Source organism: Pelodiscus sinensis, chromosome 5 (genome assembly GCF_052426305.1).
Source record: "Pelodiscus sinensis isolate ZL-2025 chromosome 5, ASM5242630v1, whole genome shotgun sequence".
NCBI classification, from domain to species: Eukaryota; Metazoa; Chordata; order Testudines; family Trionychidae; genus Pelodiscus; species Pelodiscus sinensis.
Genome location: NC_143056.1, coordinates 51,167,584 through 51,194,001, shown reverse-complemented (window position 1 = coordinate 51,194,001; position 26,418 = coordinate 51,167,584). Strand labels below are relative to the sequence as shown.

The following is a 26,418-nucleotide window of genomic DNA, read 5'->3' as shown; positions in this document are numbered from 1 at the left end:
GGGAATGAACAGAACAGGTAATCATCAAGTGATCTACCCCTTGTCCCTCATTCTTAGCTTCTGACAGAGGCTAGGGACACCATAAGACTCATTAGAGGAGAAAAGCTTAGTGACTTATGCCTCAGTTTCTATCTTCTTTAGCCACAGCTCGACATATGTCTAATTTAGAACCTACATATCTTGTGGCAGAAAAAGTCATCACATAGAGCACCAAGCACAATTTTGAGCCTTAAATATTTGCAGGGTTTTATTAAGTCCTTCACTTTTCTAAGATAAATCAACTGCATTCCATGCACTTCAATGTGGGAAAAATTTTAGATACAAATTCAGAAACAGGATTTTGAATACTTTGGATGGATATTAAAGATTCAAGGACACACTTTGTAAAGGAGGTCTTGCTCAACTTTCTTATCCAAACTATCATTTTCTCCACTATTGTACTGGGCAATAGTTGACTATCACCATTTACTTCATGGCTGTCCTTTTTTCAGTGGTTCCATACTGTATATAAAGTGTTTTGAGAGCCTGTGGAATGGAAGGAATGAAAAAAGCATAAAACTATTTTCCCACTTGAAAATTCTCAACTGCTGCTTGAACTTTTTAACCAAACAGCTTTACTTTGGGAAGTAAAAGTTTAAGTATTCAGATATTAGACTGATGACAGTGAGATAGGCAGCTAATTTTAAAATATACGTACTGAGATGCGAGTCACGTGCAGGACTACTTTCTCTGGGAGTAAAAAAGGAAACATTAGAAATGAATGGCTAAGTAGGTGGTCTTCTGAACTACTGCCTTCCAAGCATCATTGCTCCATGTTTCCTGATAGGCTTCATTAACTCAGGTGTAAAAGGTCAAAAAAGATCAGATTGACCCTTCCTCTCTCTCTCCAGCCTAGCCACTCACATGACTGTCTTTTGGACATGATCTTGAGATCCTATCACCAGCTCAATTTCAATCTTGCAAAAAAAAAAATAGGTTCCTCCTTTTTCTTCTACCCCCATTGCTGTTGCTGACATCATCACCATCCTTCATATCATAGAAGTTTAAAAAAATGCTCCCATAGTCTTTTTTGCTAAGATCTAAAAATAGGTGCAAATGGCTAAAGTGCTGAGACCCCAGACATCACATTGACCAACATCATCTTCTTGCTTCATTGTATCTCCCAGCCTAACCACCTGCTGACTCTTGTCTTGTTGAAGTCCACACTGCTATAATATAATTCTTCTTCCTCCTATCAACTGAACTAAGCCAAGGACCTATAGGGCTTTTCAACCAGGCCAAAGGCAAAACGTAAAAACCCAGCTTGTAAAGTTTTAGTTTATCACTAAGGCATTTAATAATGTGTGTATCAGAAGATAAGGAATGGACTTAATCAAGATTTGTGAAACTGACTCTGGTAAACTAAATATACTAGGAAAGCAGCTCTCATAAATGCAATTAATTATTAGCCAGGAAGGAAAATGGTCTTATTGTTAACTACCAACAAATAGACGCATTCAACTCACAAGGAAAATATATTAATCAAATCACAGAATTTGTTTTTATATTTCTATGTGTAATTAACATGTTATGTACCCAGAACAACATAGTAGTCAATGATAAATAAAGATTACATTTAGAAATTGTTTACTTGTATTAAACTGTCTAACTAAGCAGAAACATGAAGAGCAAGACAGAAACATTCCAGAGGGGAAAAGGCAAACATTAATGCTTAAGTAACATGTCCTTTGAATCAAGCCACAACTGGACATGTCTAAAGTTTTGCAGACTTTTGGACTGCTATAGTCAATCCAATTTATGAAACAGATCACAATCTGTGTACCATTGTGTCAGCCTCACAAAATTGTTGAAATCACGTTGAAGAAAAATAAGAATAGTAGCTTCGAAGTAACAAAGAAATGGTGAAACCCTCATCTACTGAAAACAATCCTTGTGTATGTACAAGTAAAGCTCACATTTACAAGTAAAGTCACATAAAACTGACTGCTACTTCCCACATGGGTCGATAAGATATGTACTCTTCCTTGCTGTAGTAAACTTCAACTTAATCTTTGATTAATAAAGCTAAGCCTAACCATCTGACATAATATCACTGAATTAAATTAAAATCATAACATTCCACACATTGAAATTACTGCTGAATCTTGCCAATTTTTTCCACCATCTTTCAAAAATTCAATACTTCATTTCTATCCTCATGCATAACATTATCTCATACTTGAACTACTGAACTTCGTCTATGACCTATCTGCTTCTCATTTCACGCTACTATTCAATCCAATATTGTATAACTCATTTTCCCCATCTGCACTCACACTATGTCACTCCTCTCTTCAAATCCCTCAAACATTCCCTGAAGTTTTTGAACTGGTCAAATCCTGCACAAAAAATGTACTGCATGACAAACAGATGGCAATGAGTTGAACGTAAGACCTTGCTTTGCTTGTCCAATTAAAGGTCTCGTTTAAAAAGTAAGTAATTCCAGGCACCTCGTATTACCCTTCCACTAACCATTAAATATGTTTATAAATATCTTGATATGACAGTTCTGCCATGAATGTAGGCCTCTGAAAGATTCTACAATGTAGGCAAACTTTGCTTCTGATAAGACTTTTTATACATATACAAAAGTTCTGCTAATAATAAGTGCATATTGTCTGTACAAGCTGAGTTCTAAGTTATTTTTCACAGCCAACTATACTTCCCAAAAAGGGCACAGCTCCATCAAACATATGCAGAGGACTGGAGTTAGGAGACAGATTCTATTTCCAGATATATGCCATGGACCTGCTGTGTGACTTGAAACAAGTAATGCACCTCTCTGTGTCTGTTTACATTTGTAAAATGAGAAAAAAAACGTTTATACTATTTTGTAAAGCATCTTGAGAGCTCAGATAAAAAAAGCACTACAGGCACTAAACAATTATAGTTAAGAAACTGATGTATTTATATGGAATTGGGGCTACTGAAGAGGTTGGGGAACACAGGCAGAATTAACAGTGTTATATAATTTCATGTCAATTCATTTTAATGCCAGAAATCAGACAACACACTCAAGGTAGATTGGATTTAAATCAAATTGATTTAAAATATTATTTAAATTAACAAGTCAGGAAGGCTCAATTTTAATCATGGTTTTTGCATAAAAGTTCATTCTTGTTGGCTGTTTCACCTTCACAACTTAGAGATAGACAAAGGTTTCATTTTTAGAAGGCACATAAATCACTGTTTAAAAAGGTGTAGTATTTTGAAAACTGTTCAGATTAGTTTTACAGCTATATCAGAAAATGATGGTTGTTTGGTTATTTAATTTTCCAAAAGCAATTGAAGCAGATATTTATGAAGCCATTGGGAAGGGAACTATCCCCAATTCAACATCTTAATCATTAATATTTGAAGGGTTTTCTTGCCATCCTATATTAGGAGGAGATAACCAGCAGGCAGACATTTAAATTGTTTTATTAAAACAATGTTATGTATTTTTGATTTTTTTCTTCAATGGCAAACACAATATTTTAACAAAACAAGACTATGAATTTCTGAATTTAAACAGTCAAGTTATTGAAAATCAGGTTTGTTTTAACTAAAATAGTTAAATGAAATATTTAAAAATAAAAAAAAAATTACATCAACTGTGTCAGCCAGGTCAACATGAAAAAATTAAAGAATTAGCTTCTGCAGCTAACTCAGTCATCTTCACCTTCATTTTCCTGTTTTTTCATAACCCAAAAAAGAAAAAATGAGCTTCCCTGCTATTTCAGATACCAAATGATTTTTCAATTTGGAATGAAATAGTGTTAGTCCAAAGGAAAAAAGTATTCTTTCTACACCAACAGAAGAAGCTATTGCTGCTAAAAGTGAGATTAGCACTTAAGCACTTAATTCAGAGACTGTTGAAATGACTGCCACCAATTCACTGGTGGAACTTCTTTAAAACATCACCAGCAAACATATATTTCTTGAACAGTTCACCTTTAGCTCTGAAGTTTATTATTGTTGGCATTATGGAGGGCATCACAGCCAACTCCTCTTCTTTAACAGTAAAAGTTTGATCCTGGTACTGAGCATTGAGAATATTCGCAAGAAAATGAGCTGGCAATAGTGCCCATCCCATTTGTTTGTTAATGCTTGTAAATTAACTCTGGCATTGTATACTACTTTTTAAAAAAAAATCTCACTTATTTTCTTCTAAATTTCAGCAGCATCTGCAATAAAACAGCTGTTTCCCTGCATTTTGTTCAAGGCTACAGAAATGGGCTTCAGAGCACCTCAACATTTGTTCAACATTTCTCTTAAGCCCACTGTTGAGAGTGGCAGTACAAGCTTTTTTTCCCATGGATTTGTTCACAAACTGTCACCATATTAGGCTAGTTCTTGATACAGTGTTCAAAACAGTCCACTACTGAATACCATCACACGTCTTCTGGGAGAATTAGCTTAGTTCTTCTTACTTTTCCCAGAGTGGCTGCTGCAAAGTGGTTGTTACAGAAGTATTTTGCAATTTCAATAACATTAGCCTTTATTTCTGGAACACTGAAGTCTTTGATTAAGAGGCGCATCAATTGAGCACTGCAACCATATGTTATTAGCTTGTAAACTCTGTTCACTCTCTTCTAAATTTCTTTTCATTTTGGATATATTTGCAGCATCGTATGTGACCAAGCTGCATACCTGATTTTTTTTTTTTTTTTTTACAGTTTGTTACAGCTTTTACTGCTACTTCTTGTAAGTATTCTGCTGTATGTATTTTTCATGATGTATCAATTTTTTCTGTATGGAAGACATTCCCTTCTTCTGTTGTCACACAAACCCATATAACAGGATCACTGTGGATATTGCTCCACCCATTAGGATTCAAGTTAATAATTTTACTCTCCAGAGTTTTTGCACACTGCTCAATTTCTCCTTCATATACTTTATCCAGCAATTTATCTGCTACATCTGCTCAGTTGGGTCTTAATGATTGAACCATGTTAATGGAGAAGGGGGTTCTGACTCATGTGAAAAGGAGCATTTGTTGCAAAAACACACCGGGCAATTTTTTCATCAATTGCTTCTTTTTGTAATCTGCTGGTTCTTATCACAAACTTATCTACCAGTTTCTGGTTGAGGGAAGAGATTTTTTTTTTTTTTACATTTTTGCTACAGGTGATACACTCTGGCTATGTGACATCCTTTATGTGCCTGAAACCCTATCATTGGCAGTTAACTCTGAAACTATAGAAAATGACGGTGATGTTGAAGGTAGACAGTCTTCAGAATCCTGTATGGTGAGAATGGGCTCTCCTAAACAAAATAAGTCAAGTGCAGTTATTTAATTATTAATACCATACTGCTCATATAGGATTACTCATTGCATTTGCGGACACTCACTACTACTTTAAAAATGAAATTGTAAAAGGAAGATCTGCCTTTCAGCTATTTATTTTTATGACAACTGCATAAAAAAATGATAGTATCATAGAGTAACAACTATATTTTTTGCTCAAACATGAGATTTCAGGAATAGTCTAGAAGGAAGACAGGTAATCCTTACAAAAGAAGCATGAAATAAAGTTGACCAGCCTGAAGATCCTGCATGTTCAGACATATTCCTTTCATCATCTTCAACACAGATTCCTTCTTGAGATGCTGTTTCATTCAGGCAACCAGGCCATGAATTTCTTTCTTGCACTGTTTGCATTTTGCACACATGCCGGTCTTACACACAGGTAGAGGAACTTCATTAAAATATTCCCAAACTAGGTTTCTTTTATGGCCTCCTGCCATTACAGGTTTTCCCTTCTAGTGAGAGAAAGGTATGGGCAAGTCTCAAATCAATGAAGACTATACTCAGAAAAGTAATAGAGATGTAGCTGTGTTAGTCTGGTCTTGCTGAAACAAAAGAGGACTATGCAGCACTTTAAAGACTAACAGGACCCACTTCCTCAGATCAAATTGTGGAAGAAAATTGGCAATTTACATACATATATACATATATATGGTCATGCCAATTTTCTTCCACAATTTGATCTGAGGAAGTGGGTCTGGTCCACAAAAGCTCATCACCTAATAAACATCTTGTTAGTCTTTAAAGTGCTGCACAGTCCTGTCTTTTGTTACACTCAGAAAGACCTCAAGACTTCTGGAATACGCTGCTCAGACAGTTTCACTTGTTTCTACTGCCTATCCCTCCCTTCCCAAATTTATCTCCAGACTTCTTCTTATGCAGATCTATTCCACCCTCAACCATCTTCTATTCACTGAACTTTTTAAAACTTTGCACTTTTAAGAAGAGGCAAGGAACTGACTCTGTGTACACACATTTGGAGAGGGACAATAGAGTTGAAGCATGTTATATCTCACCTCTACATATTATTGAAACATTTTTGCATGTTATCTCTGGAGACATAAATCCAAAGTTTGAGAACTGCAAAACTTAACATCTTTGATGGTATCTTCTATCTAGACTGAGCACGGAGTCCCATTGGGTGGACAGAAAGATTAACCTAAATAATCTATATATAAGCCTCTGGAACCCCATAAGATTGGGTCCCTAATCCATGAACTATTGGAACTCATTTAGAAAACTTCTCAAACATTACATTAATATATTGTCTCATACTATAGAACTAGAATTGATAATACCTATTCCACAATGAGATATCTTTGAGACATAATCGTGCTATCTTTGAGACATAATCGAGATATCATAATGTGGCTATGTGGCCTACTGTGTGTGGCTAGTTGGCTTGAATAATGTGCTAGCTCACTACAACATTTTCCAAACTGGCTGGACACCTCAGAGCTATAATGTATCTTTAGATAGGTGTTTCCCCCAAAAAGCAATTTATTTAAAAAAAAAACAAATTTAAATAAAAAAATCCATTTTTTTAAAATATTTTTCTCCACACTGATAATAGGGATGTTAAAATGTGTTTATTCAAGTAAATGTGTAATTGCTCAAAATTTCAGGAGTTACATGTTTACACGTGAGGTGGGGGAGACCAGTTCCCACCTGCCCCCACCTCTGATTCAGAGGCAGTGGGGAAGAGGGTGTGCCTGCATGTAACCAAGGAGTACAGGATTGTTCAAAATGGGGCATTTCTGTCGAAAATGCCCCATCTAAGCTGCAGGGTTTTTTTTGAAAAGCCCCGTTTTGAAAAAAGCGGCGGCCATCATTATGCAAATGAAGCACAGGATATTTAAATCCTGGCTTCATTTGCACTTTCAATACATCTAATTTACATCCCTCTGCTGACAGAAGGGTATTATAGTTTAGTCATAGTCTCTCCCTGTACAGGCACTGACACACTATTCAAGTCACCTCTCAAACTTCTACATAAGCTAATCAGACTGAGCTTCTACATAAGCTAATCAGACTGAGCTCTAAGACTCTCTTTGAAAGGCATTTTTCCTGCCAAACGTATTTTTTGTGGCCCTTCCCTGTAGATCAAAATCCTGATTAATCAGTTAACCCTAACCTAACCAGTTAGCCAATTAAGTGGGCTTCCACACTCGCAGCCAGCAGGTTCTTGGCCCTATTACAAGAAGGTGCTTCCTCTACTCTGCCTCTTGGACAGCCTTCAATTTTGTGTCCTCTCAAGTGAATACTTCCAGTTATTAGTTCTCAGTTACTCGGTGTTAAAGATCTGACAATTAAACAGACCAAACTGTCAAGTTTCATCGTTCCCCACAAGGATATGAAATATAACCATGAAAATTGAGCAGCAGTAGAGGCACTGAAACTATATGCCTAAAGACTCAGAAGACTGTAGCATTGCTTTAACCTTGCTTTATATTTTGGAAGTTATCTTTGCAATACAAGGGCATTTTTAAATGAAAGATTAGATGCTTTTTTAAATTAAAAAAAATTCTACAGAAGTTGATTGCATTCAACTGGGAAAGTTTGCAATTACATGCATTTTTAAAATATGGGTTTGCCCATAATACATCACAGCTCTGAAGTCAGATATTTCAAGTGTAAAAACAAGAGCTCTCGAACTTTTTAACCTTTGTTAGTATAAAATGTCCGATTTTCTCTCTGAAGGATCATAAGTTATTATACTTTTAACTTGGAACTGGTCAGCCATAGACATCAAGATAACACTCTTTGAGCACAGGTACTGCTTGTGTCCTGTGCATTTAATACAGCCAGTGAAAGGACCCACAGAGAGAAACAAATGAAGGTGTTGACCTGAGTGCTGCATACTAGAAGCCTGTAGAATTTCCTTGTATTCTTTTTTCCTTTACTAAGGAGAGTCAGAAAACAACCCATCTCCTAGAGCTTGCTAAGAGACAGAGAAGACGAAGAACTCCCCCACACACAAAAGAAAGAAGACACAATCTTTTTATCTCCACTGTGACATATGTGGAGATGGTGAAAGAATTCTTTCCAGATGCTCAGTGAGAAGAATCTGAAGGCTAATCAGTACTCTCAGGGTACGTCTACACTGCAATGTAAGCCCACACTTTAGTCTAGGCTCAAGCCTACCACCTCCAGGTGTATATACTGCAATCATGTCAATGCAGCATTTGAACCAAGAGTCCCACTACTCTGTAGGATTGGAGGGTCCAAACTAGAGTTAAGCCAGGACACAGGGTCCAAGCACTACTGCTTTGCAGTGTAGATACAGCAAGGCTTGACATGGGACCCAGGACCAGCCAGAAGTATCCTACAATTCCACAAAACAATCTCCCTTGTCCTCTCTATCCCAAAAATCTGTAATCCACTGTACTGAAAATGGAAGCCACCCCCAATTTGCATACAGGAGCAGCTCAGGTCAAGGTTAACCCATTCTTTTATGATCATCTACAAGCACTAAAAGGATTTGCAATTAAAAGGAAACTGAACAAGCCTTTAGCAAAGTGAGCTGCTTCCTGGTAATGAGGGGACTGGAGAGGAAGACAGTAAAGTTTTCCCACAACGCAACATAGTCCTAGAACTAGAATGGTCATATTTTCGAGGAAGGCAGTAGAGATTCTGGGACATGGTACTTTGACTTGGGTCTGTGTCCTGCAGCATGGATGTCAGAGCCCTACTTTGAGCACAGGTTAGAAAAGTCTTAACATAGGGTTAAAATACAATGTATACGTTGAACCTCTCTAGTACAGCATCCTTAGGACCCAAGCAGTCCCAAACCAGAGAATTTGCTGAACCACAGGAAGTCAATATTGCCTAGCAATATTACTTCCACTGCTTAGACAACATTTAGGGGTGAATTAGGGCTAAATAACAGCACAGAATACTGAGAGGCAGGGCTGATGGCTGTAAACAAATTTTATGGGGCCACGGGAAACTTGGCCATACCCATGTTAAGTGGACATCTGGCTAACTAAAATCATTCTGGACCATGGATGTTGTTGGACCAGCAAGCCCGGGCTGGAGCAGTTTAACCTGCAGTCAAGTCAATTCCAGAATTCCCTAAAACTGGTCAGCTGAACTTGAGTCCATCTGACCCTGGGCTTTCATTAAAGAGTAGACAAAATTTCAAATATTTAACCAGGAGAGTATGCTTGTGAAGTGATTAAATGCTGGCATAGTGAAACTGAGAAGTAGGCGAATGTATTATGGAAGCAAAGGGTGACAGAGAGGTATGTATTACTGCTGTACATGATTTTCTTCAGAGAAATGTACACAGGAGAGGAAACATCAATACCTTTGCCTGCCATATAAATTTTTTCTTTACTAGTGTTTATATGTGGGAAATGACTGGCACAGCTATTCGGATATAACTATTCCAGTATAATTTAGTTATTGCAGAATAATTCCCAAAGGGGACACTATTCTGTGATAAAAGTGATTTTATTCCAGAGTAATTATTCCATGCTATGACTTTATTTTGGAACAGTATTCACAAGACAGCTATACTAGAATAGCTATGCCCGTCAACTTCCCTGTGTAGGCAAATCTTAGCTATCCAATCACCATTCAATTACTCTATGTCCCAGACTATATATTGTTAGAGAATACTAAAAATAATTCAAAGAACTAAATAAGCTGGTTAAAATTCTGGAAGCAATGAAGAAAGAAGATTAAGGGAGCTGATGAAAACTGGAAGAGCAGGGCCCCACAACGTTAAAACCTTATTGTCATACTAAAAAACTATACTTAGTAAAGATTCACAAAATATTAATAGTAAATCTGTGTAAGCTACAGAAACATCACCTAAAGCCTACCTATTCTAATTATCTTTAAATGTCTCAAGTTTCAAACTTCACATTTTTGGACCTGTCTCTAATGACAAACCCCTGTTAAATATCTATAACTAATGACTCCTCACTGATGGCTAAATTCTTCCCTACACAGGTTACTCCTATATCAAGCAATAGTTTCTCCAGGGATTTCACCTCTGAGTGGCCCAATAATGCTTCTATTACCGAGACAGGATTCGCACAGAAACACACACAGAATGTCAGTCATTCTAGGTCTTATCAAGAAGGTTTCGCAATTGCCCTGACAAAATAATTTAAGACAGGTTGTTGGTAAATACTGGCTTAAAAACCAGGAAAAATAATTACATCAATGTTCAACTAGCATAGAAACTTTTCAAACTTTGGATATATCGATTCAAAATTGAGGCATAGGCTCTGTCTTCCCACTATATCATAGCTACTCTGCTACAGAATGATGTGTGGCCAAGTGGACCAGGACCGGTAGCTCACAATTCTCCATTATTATCATTTTCATAATTTAAGGTTGTTTTTTAACATTTTTCATATAATATAGAAAACTGAAATGGGTCACATGTATAACTTCCTTGAGAAAACACTGAACCAAAATGTAGACATTCCCATGTCCAATTTTATAATTACATATATTACTATGACTAAGAATGTAAAGGAATAGTCACCTAGTTGACTACTTGATAAGCAGGCACTCATTCGGTAGCACTATCAACTACTCGCTCATTTCCCTTTCTCCTTCCTCCCCTCTCCCCCCTCTGCATTTTTAAAGGGAAGCCGGCAGAAGAGGACGCAGGCTGAATCCCTGTTCCTGGGGCTCAAGCTCAAGCACAAACACCCCTCCCTGACCCCCCCCCCCCCGGGCTGCTTTGCATTTTTACAGGGAAGCAGGCAGGAGAGGATGCTGGCTGATCCCAGGTTTCAGCACTAGCACCAGCTTCCCTTTAAAAATGCAGAGCAAAAGCAAGCAGGGTTTGAAGGCGGGGTGATTTGTGCTGAAACCCAGGAACAGGGATTCAGCCAGCGTCCTCTCCTGCTTGCTTCCCTTTAAAAACGCAAAGCGGGAAATTGTGTTGAGACGTGGCATGAGATAGGAGTGAGCCCTGATGCAGCCCTCCCTTAACTAATCAAGCAGTCGATGGAAATTCCATGGACTATTTGATTAGCCAATTAACCTCTACTTAATATCCCAAACTATGACACCCACTGAAATTTCACATTTTTATTTGTACAACCCTAAATTAATCTACAAATCTTCTGCCTCAGGTAACCATAACTTGAATGTATAACTAATCCTAAGTGTAACATGTTACGCATTAATGAATGAGTTTTTAAACAGAAAATGAGATAAAAGTTAACCAGTTTTTCATGATTTTACTTAGTAAAATTCTGCTGTGGTAAATACTATGCCATTCCAAAGTTCTTTCTGCAAGAAGCCATTAACCGCCAGCTGCTAACTGAACTTCTACAGAAACCATGATGACAGGGGCTTCACTGACTATGACTACCCAAAAATAAAATAAATTCTGAATAGGAAGCCTAATCCGAACTAGCTAGTCCGTGCCGCATGTAGCCGCGTGGCACGGGGTCCGAACTAGCCGGCATTTAAAAATGGCGCCGGCCGGCATCATGCAAATGAAGCCCGGGAAATTCAAATCCCGGGCTTCATTTGCAACTCCGAATGACTATGTTACCCCCCTAGTTCGAACTAGGGGGGTAGTGTAGACATACCTTTATAACAAAAACATAGTAGTGGTTATCTATACTACTATTTATATAGAAATAATGGTTCTGCAAGGAGATTTCAGTCTATTTAAGAATGCATTCATACTTGGAATTTCAAATGTGGTAAAACATTAATACATATAGGGTGCACTTGATTTCGTGTTACTGCAGAATTTTTCAACAGTTTGGAGGCAGCAGCACAGGACAGCAGGCAGGCCCCAGTCTGCGCATGGAGCTGGTTTTTAAATCAGTTCCCCTCATGGACCAGCTCTCACCTGCCACCCCATGCTGCTGCCTCCGATAGAGAGATAGCAGTGCAGGATCCCCAGGAGTGGGGTTAGGAGTACTGTGGCTGCTAGCTCTGCCCCCTGGGGACTACTGAATAGTTGTGTAGCCGCTAAAATTTGATGTAAATACATGTCTATTCAATTACATGCTATCTAACAACCCTAGCATAAGCAACATCAAATATATACCATCTCAAACAGCAATCTTATAAAATACAAATATACAAAGCTTAGCTTTTATATACTGTGCATATTTTATAATTGTGTAATTACTTACAACGTATGTAAGTTCTTTGTGAGAATTCACTCCATAAAAGAACTTAAAATAAATCTCTTTGGTATACAAAACTGGGAGTTCAGTTCTCTCAAATATAACAAATAGTAGCTAACAGGCAATTCAAGTTTAAAAGTTTTAAGAGTTTTAAACGTTTAAAGCATTTAAGTACTGTTTTATTCGTCAGTGATTCTGCACCTTCTACATTTTTCACTACTTCCTGTATCTCCCATTTTGCCTCAAATGCGTGAAGATACTCACTTGTGAAAAGAAACAACACACATTAAACAAAATAAGTAAAGACATCTTTCCTATTACAAGATTCTTCTCTGCCCACAAAAGGTACCAGCTTTCTTGATGATAACTCCTTGCTCAAGTTTGTAACAGACCAGAGACAGGTGTGTGCAGCAATATATTACAACAAGTAATTATTGCCACACTTTGCAAGTGTTGAAACCCGCTGTTGCAATATTGGGTATCTGCACTCCAAAAATAAGAGTCATGCAACTCATCATATAAAGTACACACATATAATCCATGCATCCACCCAGAATAAATTATACACAGAGATGATTAATATATATGTGTAATTGCATAAATTAGTAGTTATTTAAAATATTCATCCCTTTTGCTTGGTTTGAAAGCTCACAGTTTAAAAAACTATGCATTGTATTAGCACATTGAAATTTCACAATACAGTGTATTAAGTTCTCAGCATTCATACTTCAATAACCCTTTCAGTAATATATGCTTTTGTGCAAAAGGTGCATCTGTAACGGATACATGAAAGCAAAATATTGTTTTCCTTTACAACAATTTGCATGCAATTCTGGTTGTTCCACTGTTGAAAAACCATAAAGATTACATGTATGGGAACATTGTTATAATGTACTTAGATTTGCAAATGGACATTTTGCAACTAATGCATTAACTGAAGACAGTACTGCAAATATAATGTCTGAAAAACAGGAAACATGTTAATCTGAACAATGATTATCATTCTACAACGCTGAGCAGTATGCATTCTGATAAATACGAGTTTAGTATGTAATATTTTTCATTCAATGCTTATGGCTTTATAAAACTTAGAAATACAGAAATACAGGCTATAACTAGTTATACTTTTTCTAAAAAGATCTCTGCAAATAAATAAAAGCCCAAGAGGATGAACACTATTCCTCCCATTTACTTTGAAATTTACACATGCAAACACCCATCATACAATACCATAATGCACAAATTATACGTATAAATGCACACCTAAATTATCTGAAATTATTGCATTTAAAACATTTTCCATCATTAAGCCCCAGAGTTTACTCTTTACTGAAATTAATGAAGATGGCTCAGTGCTGTTTAACTTGACAGCCTGGTCTACGCTAGAGTTAGTCAATGCAAGGTAGCTTATGCTAGCCTATCAAAGTGTCTACACTAAAATTTTGCTCCTACCAACATAACTGGCCTGCTATGCCAACTTAACTCCACCTCAACGAGACCCACAAGGTCAATGCTGATGTAGTTAGGTCGACAAAATGTCACTGTAGACAAGTATATTGCTTATATCAACTGTTTCTGGCTTTCAAAAGCCATTTCACAATGCCCCACACTGACAGTACACATGCTCCTGGTTAGATAGCACATCACCAAAACAAGGAACAAAGCACAGATATGCACAAGCAATGTAATTACTGCGAGAGATGTATGCTAATAAATTAGGCTGACAATTTTGCAGCGTAGACAGGGCCTAAGACAATACAATATTGCTTCACCTCCAAAAAGTTGTGACCACAAGCCCAAAAGTTACACAGGCAGTCCCCGGGTTATGTGGATCCGACTTACGTCGGATCCCTACTTACGAACGGGGCTTTTCTTGCTGCGGAGGACGCGGGCGGCGGGACTGGTCAGAGGCGCCGTGATCCCGCAGCCCACGTCCTCCACGGCAAGAAAAGCCACTCCGCGTCTCCCTAGTCTGCTGGTGGGGGCCCCCAGCAGACCAGGGAGACGTGGAGCAAAGCCGCGGAGGACACTGGTGGCGGGACCTCAGCGCGTCTGGGCAGTCCCGCCGCCCGCGTCCTCCGCGGCGAGAGAAGCTGCTCCGCGTCTCCCTGGTCTGCTGGGGGGGGGGGGGGGGGGGAACGCAGCTAGTGAGCCCCCCCCCCCCCAGCAGACCAGGCTTTTCTTGCCGACACCTGGGGTAGAGCAGCTGGGGGGCTGCCTGGTTGGTCCCACAGTGCTGAGGTGTGGCGCTGCGGGACCAACCCAGCAGCACTCCAGCTGCTCTGCCCCAGGCGTCTCCAATTCAGCCGCTGCTGGTCAGTTTCAACAGCAGCTGAATCTGGACTCCTGGGACAGAGCAGCTAGGGCGCTGCCGGGTTCGTCCCCGCAGCGCCGCACCTCGGCACTGCGGGGACCAACCTGGCAGCACCCCAGCTGCTCTACCCCAGGTGTCCCCAAGTCAGCTGCTGCTGAAACTGATCAGCGGCTGATTCCAGGAAGCCCGGGGCAAAGCAGCTCTGCCTTGGGCTTCCTGTAGTCAGCTGCTGGTCAGTTTCAGCAGCAGCTGAATTGGGGACACCTGGGGTACCCGACTTACGTACAAATTCAACTTAAGAACAAACCTACAGTCCCTAACTTGTATGTAACCCGGGGACTGCCTGTAGTACAATATATAAGGACTGAAAACATGTTTTTAAATGAAAACGTCTCTTCTAGAGAGCTCTTATCTGTACTCACGCAAACCAAATGAGCCGGAAGTTTTATATCTTCATATTAGATTAACAAAAGAAGCGGGGAAGCACCATTAATCTGCCCTTTATTTGTGTTATCCATTATCTGTCACTTGCAGAGAGCCCTCAGCAGATGTGGGAGATCATCCCTATGCCTCTATGTGTACAGCAGATCAAGAAACAAAGAGCACTCTAAATTCTCAATTTGCTAGTGAGAACATTTCTGGATTCACCAAGCAAAGAATTATGATAAATTCAACCAGGTGCATAAGTAATATGTTCTAATTTTATGAAGTTATTTGGTTTTCACTTAACTTTTATAAAGTGCCATTTGAAAAGGATCACTAATATTCAATTAACTGAAGCAGGAAGGAATCATTAAACTGGAAAACACTAAAAAAAAGTTTATCAAATGTACTGTCATATTCTAAGGAAGAATAAATCACACACAAAAGAGTGATTTGCACCTAAGAAAACAAATTCTTATGCTATATTGTTTCATATTACAATTATATACTTGTATTTCATCCTATTGAAATAAATGTTTAAACATTTACATATCAGATCTCAATTGTCCAAAGAGTTACTTGGATCTATGTGGAGTACTCATATTGGCATCTAGGGAACAACTTAATTGCATGTTTGCAGGGTTAAGGCTGCTAAATAAGGGCTGTTCTCATTGTTTATGCCTTCACAACTTGAGTAATGATGAGAGCCCTAACCCAATGATAGTGGTCTGACTAAAACACTAAGCCATGGGATATAGCCTCACATACATAATATCCAAAAAATTCGTCATGTTCATCAATATGACATCTAGAGAGATCAAACAACTCACTAACAGTACAGGCAGTCCCCGGGTTACGTACAAGATAGGGACTGTAGGTTTGTACTTAAGTCGAATTTGTACTTAAGTCGGAACTGGAGTCCAGATTCAGCCGCTGCTGAAACTGACCAGCGGCTGACTACAGGAAGCCCGAGGCAGAGTTTCTCTGCCCCGGGCTTCCTGGAATCAGCCACTGATCAGTTTCAGCAGTAGCTGAATCTGGATGCCTGGGACAGAGCAGCTGGGGCGCTGCCTGGTAGGTCTCTGCAGCGCCGCACCTCAGCGCTGCGGGGACCAACCGGGCAGCACCTCAGCTGCTCTGCCCCAGGTGTCCCCAAGTCAGCTGCTGCTGAAACTGATCAGCGACTGATTCCAGGAAGCCCGGGGCAGAGAAACTCTGCCTCGGGCTTCCTGTAGTCAGCCGCTGGTCAGTTTCAGCAGCGGCTGACTTGGAGACTCCTGGGGCAGAGCAGCTGAGGTGCTGCCGGGTTGGTCCAGTAGCGCCGAGGAGCGGCGCTGCGGGACCAACCGGCAGTGCCCCAGCTGCTCTACCACAAGCATCCCCGAGAAAGGCCTGGTCTGCTGGGGGGGGGGGGGGCACTAGCTGTGCCCCCCCCCCCCCAGCAGACCATGGAGACGTGGGCAGCGGGACCGAGACGCGCCGAGGTGCCGCTGCCCGGGTCCTCCGCGGCTTTGCTCTGCGTCTCCCTGGTCTGGAGACCAGGGAGACGCGGAGCAAAGCCGCGGGGGGACCGCGGCGCGTCTGGGCGTCCCGCCACCTGCATCCTCCAGGGCGAGAAAAGGCGAGAAAAGCCCCATTCGTAAGTACAGATCCGACCTAAGTCGGATCTGCGTAACTCAGGGACTGCCTGTACTGTATTTTCAATACGATATATCTTTAAAAAATTTAGACCAGTTTTATATTTACAGTACAGTGTGATATCAAGCTATAGTAACATAATATACCTTTACAGAAGTCAAATGTTTTGATACAATTTTAGTTGCTAAGTGCTGCAAACAACTGTTTTATAAAAATATAAACATGAGCACTGAAAAAACACCCAGAGGAAACCAGATCCATAGGCAACTGCCTTCTACTGAAAATATCATACAACTAGTCCTAAATATTCCTACCTCAGGAAATGAAAGTCAGTGTACCCAAAGTGAGTTTAGAAGCAACTAGATGACAAAAGCGGAATACAGTAAAATGACAATAATTGATGTGAATAGTGGAACATTTTCAATTGGACAGTATACTACAACCAAAACACTACAAAATATATGTTTCAGAGAGCTAGCTGTGTTAGTCTGTATCTGCAAAACCGAGGAGTCCTATTGCATCTTATAAACAGATTTATTTCACCTAAGTTTTAGTGGATAAAATCCACTTCTCAGATGCACCTATTACTCACTTATTACTTACTGTCCCAGTAACCTATTACTAAGACACGCACAACAGGAAATATTTATAACCAACTCCACTGGATTGGGAATCAAACACCATATAGGCAACCTTTTTCACAATTATTTTCAGTTTCTTAGCTTTTGCTCATAATAAACACACAACTACACCTTTTAAGGCGTTGATAGTTCTGACTGACCTCCACTGTTTGGTTGATAGAGTCTCCAAGGATTGGCAGACCAAACTTCTCCCTTGTTTCTATGAGTGGGAAGCTCCCTCACTTAGGCCATGGACCTTGATCTAGACTCCCAGAGGTTATGGGAGAGTTGAGCTCTGCAGGCCTGGGGGCTCTTGGTCCCTGTGACCCGCAGTCAGAAAAGTGGGATCAGCCGGCCCAAGGGGCAGGACCTGGCAGCCCCCCAGTCACTGCGTTCGGGAGGTTATTGTAGCTGTCAGAGCGCATCCTCCTCTCCCAGGAGGCCCAGCGTCCCCGGGGAGACGCAGCGCCCCAGCGGTCTGCCCTTCGGCCTCCGCCGGGACCGGCAAGCTGCGCGTGGGGGGACGCCTACAAAACGGGGCTGGCTCCCGAGCCAGGAGCCCAGGCGGGCGCCATACTGGAAACTAAAATGGCTGCCCCGGGGAAGGGAGCTCAGTTCGGGCCGTGACGAGCGGCGCCCTCGCCTGCCCCAGCGCCAATGGACATCACCTCCCCGGCGCACCTCGGACAGGTACCGTCCCGCGCAGGCTGCCTCGGGGACTGGCAAGCGCCACTGGCCACAGCTCCCGCACCTACAGCTCGGCCCACTCGCTCCCCACCCCTAGAGCTCAGCCCCCCGTCACTGGATCCGGTGCCCCAGAGGAGCCGGCCCTCGGCCTCCTACCTGCAGCTCGGCCCGCTCCACCTCCCAGTGCGCCCTCTCCATCTCGAAGCGGGCCCACTCGTGCTGGATGTAGTGCAGGATCCCCGGGATGGTGTAGTGCTGGGGCCGGGACAGCTCCGCGCGGTCCCCCCCGTCCTGGCCCGCCGCTGCCGCCGGGACCTGGGGTTGCTGCCCCCCTCCGGCCCCCACGCAGCCCGCTGCAGGCGACACGTTCATATTCCCTCCTGGCTGCGGCGGCGGCGGCTGTTGCTGCGGTCTCGGAGCGGCCGCCATCCCGCCTCCGACTCCGGGGTGCTCGTCCATTGTTTGCGGGGAGCCCTCCTCCTCCTCCTCCTCCGCGTCCCGCTGGGACAGGGGCGTGGGGGAGCGGCGCTGGCCGGGGGGGGAGGAAGAGGGGGCGGGCCGGGCCCGGGGAGGAGGGGGAGGCTGCGCCGAGCAGTATCCGGGTGTCAGAGCAGCGCCGAGCCGCCACCAGCCGCCATTACAGTCTCCGATCCATCTCACACCCACCCACTGCGGGGAGGGCGGGGGAGCTGCGCGGGGTGTGCCGGGAAACACCCTCCGCCGAGATCGCTGACGTGCGCATGCGCACCAAAGGTTGCGAGCCCAGGAGGAGCCAGGGGGGCGGGACTGTCTGTGTCCAGGACCCGCCCAGGGAGCCCCGAGCCGCTCCTGGCCCAGAGCTAAGTGAGTGACACGATACTAGAGACGAGCGCTGCTGGAGGCCAGTCGCTGGGGCGGGGGCTGCTTCGTCCGGCCTCATTCCGCGGCAGGCGGTTCCCTGCTCCCAGGCTGCCGGGAGGGAGCTGCGACCCGCTGCCGTTTGTTTAGAAGATGTGTCAGCAGCCCGGGGGGCAGGGCCTCATCCTGCCCCTCCCCCCGACACACGCGCGCGCGGGGGCACGGGTCTGCCAGGTTAAAACGGGCTCGGCTCGCAGGCTGCGCCAGCCGCGGATGCCGCACATGGCTGTCGCATTCTTCCAATGCTCCCAGCCCGGGCTGGGGGCCTCCCCGCGGCCAGTTTCGCTCCGGGGTAGGCGAGGTGGTGGCGCTGCCGTTCCGCCCCACCTCCCTCACCCAGAGGCGGCGAGGGGACAAATGTAACCAGGCTCCTGTCGCCTGAAACGCAGAGCAAAAGCACGAACTCTAAGCAAGGTCCCGTTCAGTGCGAGGTTGGGGAAGAAGTTTTGACAATGCCCGTGTCCTTATGTAGCTAAGGGAAACTGGGAGTCCTCCACTTGTTGGCGTTAAAAGTGGATGGTTAGCGAGTCAGAGTGGGTGAGGTAATATCTTTTATTGGCTCCATTGCTGTTGGTGAGAAATGAGCTTTCTCACCAGAGGTCGTCTTCAGATTTGGGAGGCTTACTTCTTGCCACAGCTGTCCTGGTTCTATAGGATAAACTTAAAAAACAACAAATAGTCTGGTAGCACTTTAAAGACGAACAAAACGTAGATTAGTGATAGAAATGTAGCCAAGTGCAGTAGAAACAAACTAATGAAAGCGTATATTGTATTTTAATCTTAGCAGAAATGTCAATTTATTGAAAAGTAAATCTGAGGGTTTTAAATTATTTTTTTAACAATATAAGCTGTTACTTGTCATATAAGGAGACTTTCTTTTGAATAGGCTTATTAAACTGATAATGTGAACATTTTATATGTTTGTCACATTCATGAAGGGACCATGTTTGTTTGGTTGATGTTTTAATTTTTTAAGGCAACTTTTAAAAAATCTCTGAATGATTTGTGATGTGTGAATCAATGAGATGGTTATTTATCTAATTCATTCAGAACTTCTCTTCATGCTAAGGAAATAATTTTAAAATTTACCTACTTGCTACAACTCGGTCAGTTTCACCAGTGATAGCAATATTCAGAGCTTTAGTGTGGGTAAGAGCAGGAGGTGTTGTGAAGTAAGAGGGAGGAGCAAGGCCAGAAAGTGTTCGGGTGAGGAGCACAACAGGGGCAGGAAAAGGCAGGGTGAGGCTGTGACCCCTGAGAGTTAGGGGTGGAGTGGTGAATCCTGAACAGAGTCTCTGTCCAATACGTTAGAAAGTCAGTGCCTATGTTGTGATATACTTCATGTGAAGGGTCAAATATAAAAATATATTGACAGGATTATTTTAGAGACTTAATCTCTACAATTTGAGACAAGTGGAAGGCAGTAAAATCTCAAAACAAGTTTCCACTAATTATCAGTATCAAGTGAAGAGTGGGAAATATTATTGCTCTTTAAAATATGGTTAACTCTGTAGCAATGGCAGCATATAATTTCGAGATCCTGATGGTTTCAGTGTGGTTTCAGTCCATTCACATGTAGTGTTCCTTGGCTGCTAATAAGCGGAGAGTGAGGTTTTTGCTCCTCGCTTCTTCCCTGACTTCCCTATATTAATAGGGATTCCTTGGTTTTGGGATTTTCTTGAAGATCAAGAATTTACAAGTTGAAGGCCATATTTTCCTCCACTAAGGCTACATAGAAGTTACTACAATCCCACAGTTGTTGTAACTCACATAATAGTATTTGAGGAGGGTGATTATGTCAAATTACTATAATTGATAACATTAATAAAGCTGCATGATACTTTACAGAGACTTGATAATGAAGTCCTACTCCCTGGTCAGATTGAAGACTTGCAGGAAAAAAAGGGAGATTATTAATGTGAATGCTCCTTCCTCACTATACATTTACTTGCTTTTGGTAATAAGATCAGAGCCAGATAGGCTGATTTCCTATGAATTCTTAATATACAATCATTTGTATAAACTTATTTGCTCTCACCATTTCATCTGCTTTTTTTTTTTTCTTCCAGATTCTCGCTGCGGTCTTGCCCTTTCTGACCTTTTCCCTTCTACACCCGCTACAACTCATTCTTCCCTCTCATTCATTTAGTGTCTTCTAGACAAGTGTTTCTGAACCTTTTTTAAAGTACCCCCTTTAAAACAAAATAAAATTAGAAGTACCCCTACTACCTACCGTTTTCAGACACACACAATCTTTCTGTACCATTGCAACACATTTGTTTAAACAACTTAATCGTACCTGGGCAGGCGATGACATTTTTGGGTATAAAAAGTACAAAAATAATAAAGCGCTGTAAAACTTACAACAAAAATTCAGTTTTCTCCAAATTTCAGTTGTGTTGAAGTACCCCATCTCCCTCCAGACTTCTCTCAAGTACCCTGAAGGGTACTCGTACCACTGGTTGAGAACACTGCCCTGACACATCTTTATTTTACTTCAGGTAAAATACATCTTTATTTTAACTGTTCAGTTTCCTGCTTTTTCGGTTCCCAAATCATCATGCATGTGTATATGTGCCCACCTAGTACATAATAAAAATACAGCTCTAACTCCAAAATACCATATAACTAAGGTCTTGTTTTCACTACTGGAGATCTCAAAGCTGCATATCATTGGGCAGTGATGCAGCAGGCATTGATTTAGCAGGTCTAGTGAAAAGCTGCTCAATTGACTGCTGAGTGATCTCCAGTTGAGCCCTATACTACACCTCTTTGAGAAGAACCAAGTAAATTGTCTCAGTGCAGTGTGGCACAGCAAAGACACCGCAGTAAATCAATCTTAAACCGTGTTGATTCTAGATATATTATTCACATATCTGAAGTAGCATTACTTTAGTTGATTTATCCCCATAGTGAAGACAAGTATTTTTTAAAAATGGAAGGGGCTAAACCAATCAGATGTTTGTTTTGTGACTCGTACTCCTCAATGATTTATGTACTTCTGGCAAATCTTAGCCTTAGGCAACTAAATATGCATTTAAAAGCCAAACTTTAGATTTTTATGTTTGAAAAACATTGACTTTATTATGTAACAGGTTAATAGGATTTTTGACATACCCATCATCTTACACCATGGCAACAATCTCCCAGTTCCACCTATGCTGCTTGCTTGCAGTTACATGCTAATAGTAAAGTACATGAAGATCTTGGAGAAAGTGGCAGAAATTCAGAGTTGTAAACTTGAGGATCCTAGAATGCATGTACAATGGGAAAGGAAATTCTAAAGTGTCACCCACTTCTCATTACTGTAATTGCCCACAGCAAAGAGAACAGCAGCAATCTATTGAGGTCAAGGAGCACACCAACTCATTCTGAAAACACACACACCAAGAAAGAAAAATGAAAACACATTCCCTAAGCAAATTGAGAATTATTTAAAAGCCTCAATCTGTGCTTGTTCCAGGATTTTCTTTTCTTCGATAACGTGAGTCACAGTGACTGATTATGACCTATTGTTTAGATTGATGTATTACTAGTTAGCCCATAGACCAGCCAAATTTGAGTGTAATTCATTCAAATAAGTACTTACCAGTGCCAGAAGCCCAACAGGACAAGGGATAGAAAAGCAGGTTCCAAAATAAGCAATGCTATTTGGACCAAAACATAATAATTAGAAAACTTGTCTAAAAATAGAAATTTTCATTATTTCAAATTAGCATTTCACATACATGTTATGCCCCCCCCCCCCCCCTTTAAGGTGGTTCCATGGAAGAAGAAACAGACACGCATAAAAAATAAATTGTGGAGAGTCTGTCAGGTAGATTACTGTTGATGTGACTATCTATTGTACAGAAGCCTGCAGTTAAGTACCAATGCAACTTGTATGAGTTAGTGGCAATGCTGTTTTGGGGAAAATACTGTATTTCAGAAATACAATTCTTCACCTAAATAGAATCTCACTGATTTATTGCCTTTGTTTTAAGGTATGGCAACTTTGTTTTAAAAGAAGAATTTTTAGCAATAGAATAATGTAGAAATAAAGATAATGATTTTATGTATTAAAGATAAAGCATGTTTAGTTGAACAGTTGAGAAAGGGATAGACTAAGGAACTTTTTTTTTTTGTGAAGTAGTCTTGTAATGAAGCATTCATGGAGTCTCTTATTTCACAGATAGATCATCTCTTTACATTTTAAGAGCAAGTCCTAAAGAATTGCAAAACTTTGTTTTAGAACATGAAATAACTAGTACTCCTGTTATGAGGCATTTTTATTAATTAAAGGTACCAATTGAAATGATAGTTTTTGCAATGTAAACAATTGTCCAATAGGAACTGAACTGAAACAGACAACTTACTTCAGATAGAATACAGAACAGCTCTCATATGGTTATGTCTTTTATATTACTGAAATGAGCTGGATTTGATCTAGTGATGTAGAAATGGAAGGCTCAAGGCTCTGCATATTATTACTCATCTCTTGACTATCTGATTCCTCATATATAAAATTGTCTTATTACTGAGTCATAGAATTAGCTTAAGCCAAGTTATAAAAACAGGATTAGTCAAAATAAGAATGTATACAGAGGACACAGATATGAATATGTAAGAATCACATTGTAAGAAATGCATTCACCTACATGAGTAGCTTGGCAACTACATTAAAAAATTGGTAAGGCTAAAAAGATGTATGATCCAAAACATTGTTGTATTACTAGATCTTAGATTATATAAAAAGCATAATATTTTGTCCATATAAAGATATAGTAGTTTTAAGATCTGCCTCTTCTCACAAGGATTATATAGATAAGAGGTCAGATTAGTGAAGAAACAGGATTAAGGCCTGACTGCAATAGGATCTACATTTGCAGTTACTTTATATATCTATATATGCGTGTGCATTTTATATTGCTTTGTTGATAACTCAGCAGACAATAATAAACAAACTCAGCAGACGATAATTACCTAAGCTTCCTCCTTTGGCTTGGATGTCCCTAGAGTTTCCATCTAGAGTCTAGGCCCTCCTCTGTCCTAATTGCCTCCTTCCTTTTTCCCAAAGAGATCACTCAAAAAGGCTGTGTGGAGTTGAGAAGCTGCATGTGTCACAGAACTTCAGATACCTCATTTAGGATTCTAAACAGGGAAGGTCAGCAAAAGAGGCCTGCTGCCCCAGCATAAACAGATTATGCAGTGTTTACATGGGTTGAAAAGATTGGCAGGTTTTCACTGGTTTGTCATCACCACTAGTGAAATCTTTCTGTAGAATTTTCAGTAATTTACACGGTTTCCTTTTTATACCATTGACCTTTTTTTCCTATTAAGGGTATTTCATAAGCTTGTGCAGATTAGGGAAGAGCTTTGTAGAATAGCTACTATAAAAGTCATGCTGTCCAAGGGGGACAAGTAAGTGTGGGAGGCAATATAAAGGAGGAGGCCTCTTGAAATTTGAATCATCTGGGGAACATCCACAAGTTTAAGTGATGCAACTCCCAGCCTTGTCAATTGGGATGGAGTGAAATGACATGCTCCTGCATATTCCTTTTCTCCCCTGTACTTCAGTTGAAAGAGATCTGGTTTGGGAAGATATGGCTGTGTCTTGTTCAGAGGGTACTAAAGATAATGAGATTGTGAAGCCTGTGGTCTCAGGTATTAGGTGATATTTCTATCTAAGGATAATATTTATACAGCTCTTGTTAAAGAATTCAGTCATTAAACGAGTATTGTTGTTGTTTTCTTTTTTGAAGTGATGTAACCCTGCTGTGGACATTGTTTCTGAAATAGGTAGTGTACTGTGTTGGCCATTTGATTTATTGAATGTACCGTGCATGTGCCCAAGTCTAATTTCCTGACTTTAGTAGCTTGTGTTTCATGATTTTTTGAGTATCTATTAAATTATTTAGATCACATGGTGATGTTTTAAAGATATGAAATATTCCTAGAAACTTCCCACACTATAATTAAAGCGTTTGTCTGATGGACAACATCAAAATTAATATTAATATTTCTAAATCTTTTCAACTCCTGCCAGCTATTTATTTCAGCACTTTATATATCAACCTTGTGATTCACAAATGCATACTTCTCAGGTTATAAATGTTGCATAGATATATAATTACATAGCTGTAGATAGGTCATTAATCTTCTCTTATTAGGGGATGACTTCTCACTCCAGATTTTATGACCTCATTCCCTGCACACTAACCAGTAAAGATAAATTTCATATAGAAACCTAAATTGCAGTGTCTAAGGAATTACTCAGACTACACTAAGGATAATGAAATTACCTTCCTGCAATATGGGTGACCTTAATACTTATAAGTGGCATTGCTGTCAAGAAATAATTAGGTTATATCTATCAATCATAGATAAAAGTCTGTATCCTCAGAGTTATGGCATATGTGGATATACTGTCCATGTTTAATACAGTTTGCTTTAAATTTATTTAATGTGTTTAGTGGTTATTGAGATTAATCTCTTTGTGTGCAAAGCTGAATTGGCTACATAGAGACTTCTTCTCCTAACTGTGAATATTTAAAAAAAAACAAACAAAAAAAAAAACACCAAGAACATAGAGATACCCATGCCAGTGGGGCTAAACCCGCACATTCCTTCACTAAGAACAACTTAATCATAATACAAAAAATCTCCTCCTTTTTCTGCTTGTCTTTTTCACAGGCGTACTATTGCTTGTTGTTTTTGGGGTGCTTAGATACAGTGATAACTATGTAAAGTATATTGATATATTCACAATACTAGTAACGTTGCCCTTTACTGTGGATAATAGCTATTTTCCATTTCTTTTATTTTGGATTAACAAGGATGAGGATGGTAATTGTCACATAGCTGCAGTCAGTATCAAAGTTCTGAAATCATGACCCAGTTTTACAATCTTTATTCACAAGGAGTAGAACTATGCATGTAATTGTAGATTAAAATGGGATTATTTGCTTGAGTGATCACTACTCCGATGGAATAATGGTTACAGAACCAGTACCTGAATTTGTAATTAATCTTGGAAACAATACTAACACAGGTTCGTACAGAAGCTTCATCAGAATAATTTAAGAATCCACGGAGTACTTAAAATACTGTAATCTAGGAAATTGCTAATGTAATCTGAAAAATAATAGACACGCAGCAGCATTGTAAGTGTCAATCAGCATTTTAGTTATATACAGTGGAAGAGATTCTCACTCTGGCTATAGAGGATGCCTCTGCAATGGCAAACAGGAAGGCTGTGTCTACATTAGCATCCCTTTTCCGGAAAGGAGTGCCAATGTAGACTTTGGAATAGGCAAATCCGCAGGGGATTTAAATATCCCCCACGGCATATGCATTAACATGGCTGCCGCTTTTTTCCGGCTTGGAGATAAGCCGGAGAAAAGCGCCAGTCTA

The 26,418-nt window shown here is 40.6% G+C and overlaps 2 protein-coding genes across 10 annotated transcripts in view; one reads left to right on the top strand and one right to left on the bottom strand.

The window, feature by feature from the left end:
- STRN3 (striatin 3) overlaps nucleotides 1–18,780 on the bottom strand; it is a 124,065-nt gene extending 105,285 nt beyond the window's left edge. The window contains exon 1 of one of the 4 annotated variants that reach the window (XM_006116372.5): nucleotides 18,286–18,780. In XM_006116372.5, the coding sequence (XP_006116434.5) occupies nucleotides 18,286–18,588 (303 nt within the window). In that variant the 5' untranslated portion in view covers nucleotides 18,589–18,780. Of the gene's footprint in view, nucleotides 1–17,603; nucleotides 18,014–18,285 lie in introns of those variants that run through there. The other 3 variants (XM_075926978.2, XM_075926979.2, XM_075926980.2) reach the window with 3 other exon arrangements.
- Nucleotides 17,994–26,418, top strand: part of AP4S1 (adaptor related protein complex 4 subunit sigma 1) — a 45,789-nt gene continuing 37,364 nt past the window's right edge. For 2 of the 6 annotated variants that reach the window (XM_075926986.2, XM_006116375.5), the window contains exon 1: nucleotides 17,994–18,132. The gene's annotated coding sequence lies outside the window, so the exon portion shown is untranslated. Of the gene's footprint in view, nucleotides 18,133–18,833; nucleotides 18,973–21,420; nucleotides 21,528–24,767; nucleotides 24,805–26,418 lie in introns of those variants that run through there. The other 4 variants (XM_089778449.1, XM_089778450.1, XM_089778448.1 and 1 more) reach the window with 4 other exon arrangements.